Source organism: Mus caroli, chromosome 12 (genome assembly GCF_900094665.2).
Source record: "Mus caroli chromosome 12, CAROLI_EIJ_v1.1, whole genome shotgun sequence".
NCBI lineage: Eukaryota > Metazoa > Chordata > Mammalia > Rodentia > Muridae > Mus > Mus caroli.
The window spans coordinates 1,559,889-1,562,685 of NC_034581.1; the positions used below are offsets into that span (position 1 = coordinate 1,559,889).

At 35.6% G+C, this 2,797-nt stretch overlaps 1 protein-coding gene across 3 annotated transcripts in view; it reads right to left on the bottom strand.

The window, feature by feature from the left end:
* The window catches only part of LOC110307434 (protein FAM228B), a 31,422-nt gene that overhangs the window by 20,721 nt on the left and 7,904 nt on the right, over positions 1 to 2,797 (bottom strand). For all 3 annotated transcript variants that reach the window (XM_021179673.2, XM_021179675.2, XM_021179674.1), the window contains exon 5: positions 2,544 to 2,624. In XM_021179673.2, the coding sequence (XP_021035332.1) occupies positions 2,544 to 2,624 (81 nt within the window). The remainder of the gene's footprint in view (positions 1 to 2,543; positions 2,625 to 2,797) is intronic.

The window sequence follows — 2,797 nt, forward strand, 5'->3', positions numbered from 1 at the left end:
TAAACTCGGAGATTTAATCTTCTGGAATCCATAGCCACTATGTCTCAAGATCTCCATACCAAGATCCAGATAAGGATCTCCAAGCCTCCAGATAAGGGTCACTGGTGAGCCTTCCAATTCTGGATTGTAGTTCATTCCAAATATAGTCAAGTTGACAACCAAGAATAGCCACTACAGCATATATTAATGAACTCTATTTAGCTACTTCATTAAGAATTTCCAAATAACATATGACAAAGTACAATATCTATTTTTGTCTATTTTTAAATGCAAGAGAGTAATGGTTCAGCTAAGCATATATTAAAGTTGTTTCAAAATGTAAAAAATGTACTTTGCATAATCAAAAATGTAGCTGCTCTTCCAAGAATGTAAATGAAATTACACTCATTTTTATTGTATATAACAATATACTTCTTACTATAAGCACACTCTGGTAATGGGACACATCATCCTGTGGTGGGAACAGTTTTACTGCCATGGCTTTTGATCCCATGAGTACAAATTCATCACAATGGGAAAGACAAACACTTAGCACTGTTATGTAAACAGCTGATCCCAAATGTCCACAGAGCTCAAGCTAAGAACAGCTGCTAAAATCCCAAGGATTCAGATTACTTTAAAAAGAAAATATGGAATTCAGTTGATACTACATTGTGGATGTCTGTGTCCCTTCCTTAATTCATATGTTGATAACTAATCAACAATGCAACGTCATAAAGAGGAGGACTCTTAGGACATGATTAGATCAATGGGTGGGACCCTCCTTGAAAAAGGCTTGCTCTGTTCTTATACCATGTGAAGACATATAGAAATTGCCATCCTTTAAGACTGGTCTCCACTAGACACAGAATGTGTTGATAGCCTCATCTTACTTCTTAGCTTTCTTGGTTACTTTTCTATTGATGTGATAAAACCCGTGACAAGGGAATTTATAAAAGAAAGAGTTTAACTGGGCATACAGTTCCAAAGGGCTAAACGTTTTTGATGGCAGATTAAGGGCGCAGAGGTACATGGCTAGAGCAGCCACTGAGAGCTCACATCTTAATCCACAGCCACAAAGCAGAGAGCACACTGAGAACAGCACTGAATCCTTTGAAACTTCAAGCCCACCCAGTGGCACAGCTTCTCCAACAAGGCCACACCTCCTAATCCTTCCCAAACAGTTCCACCAACTGAAGACCAAACATTCAAACATACAAGTCTATGGGGTCCATTCTTGTCTGAGCTACCACACTAGCCTTCAGAATCGTGGACAATTACTTTTTGTTGTTTATAAATTACATAGTCCAAAGTATTTTCTTATAGCAGCAGAAATGGACTAATAGAGTATCAACAACTCTGGTTTCAAATCACAGTTCCACCTCTATATTAGTTACTACTTAGTATGTTTAAAACTCTAAACTCTAATTCCCACCTTTGTAAATAGGGTCTATAGCAAAACACACATACAAATTCAGAAGAAAAGGGGGAGGGACATTGTAAAAAATACCAGTAGATTAAAAGTGCCTTATGACCCAAGGCAATTTTATTGGGAAGTTCCTTTGTTTTATAATAGCCACTATTAGTAAAATATAAAAAATAGGTGATAGTTTCAGTATATACACCCTATCATGCAGACAGTTTGGTAATATGAAGTTGTCAATTCTACTTCTAGTAACTTGCACTAAGGAAACATAGAACCTAGCTACAGAGATAAGTATCATAAAATTATTTGTAAGAGCAATATTTACATTTGTAAGAGCATAGCAAGGTGTGGTAAATGACTAGAGACTCATGTAAGCTCTGCTATTCACAGCTGATGGCTTTCAGAAATGACCTGTTTGTGCTGTACTGCCTAGTCTTGAATTACCTTACACAGTAGCAGTGGAGATGAATGTAAGAAACCATAGGGATAGGGGTATAGCTCAGTGGTAGAACATATGCTTAATATATAGAAAGAAAAGCAAACATTTGGTTAACACCAAATAAATAAGTAAATAAATTAAATCCAGAAAGGTATATAAGAATACAAGCAATTAGTTTTGGGTAATAAAATTTTCAGTATTTTTTAAATCAGTTTTCTCATTTGTTATAAGAACGTAGTAGTGCATGTTTTTAACCCAAATACAAGGAAGGCAGAGGCAGCTGGACCTCTATGAGGCCAGCCTAGTCTATATAATGAGTTCCAGCACAGCCAATGGTACAAGAGTGACCCTCTGTCAAAACACAAACACACAAAAGAATGTATTACTGTCGTAGCAAGTTTTAAAGTTTTTGAAAATGTTTAAATAAACATTTTCTATTATTCAGTTATTATACAGAATTTTCATGTTTTCTAGAAATTAACTCGTCTTTGGCCTTTGGGTTATTTATTCCTTTATAATATATGAAGATAGGAAAGCACTTTCACAATGCTACTAAACTAAATCAAATAAGTCACTAAACCAAATAAAATAAACCAAATAAAATAAACTAAATAAACTAAGTCACTAAAAGGTCATGCATATGTTAAGGCTGCTCAGAACCACCAGACACACACTATCACAGTTAAGAAACCTGCCTACCTTCAGAAAATTGGGGTCCTCCTTGCTCATATAAAAAGGATCATATTCTTTTGGATCATAATGCTCTATAAATGCATTTCCCTATAAAAAGGAAATAAAACCACACATAAGAAAGAGGTAACAAACAAACAAACAAACAAAGAGGTACACAATTAATTTTGAGGATATCAGAACTCAAATGTTAACCAGTTTGAACCTCCTGCCCCTCAGTTATAAGGGACAGAACTGAGGCACTGAGCTCCAGTTCCTGTCCC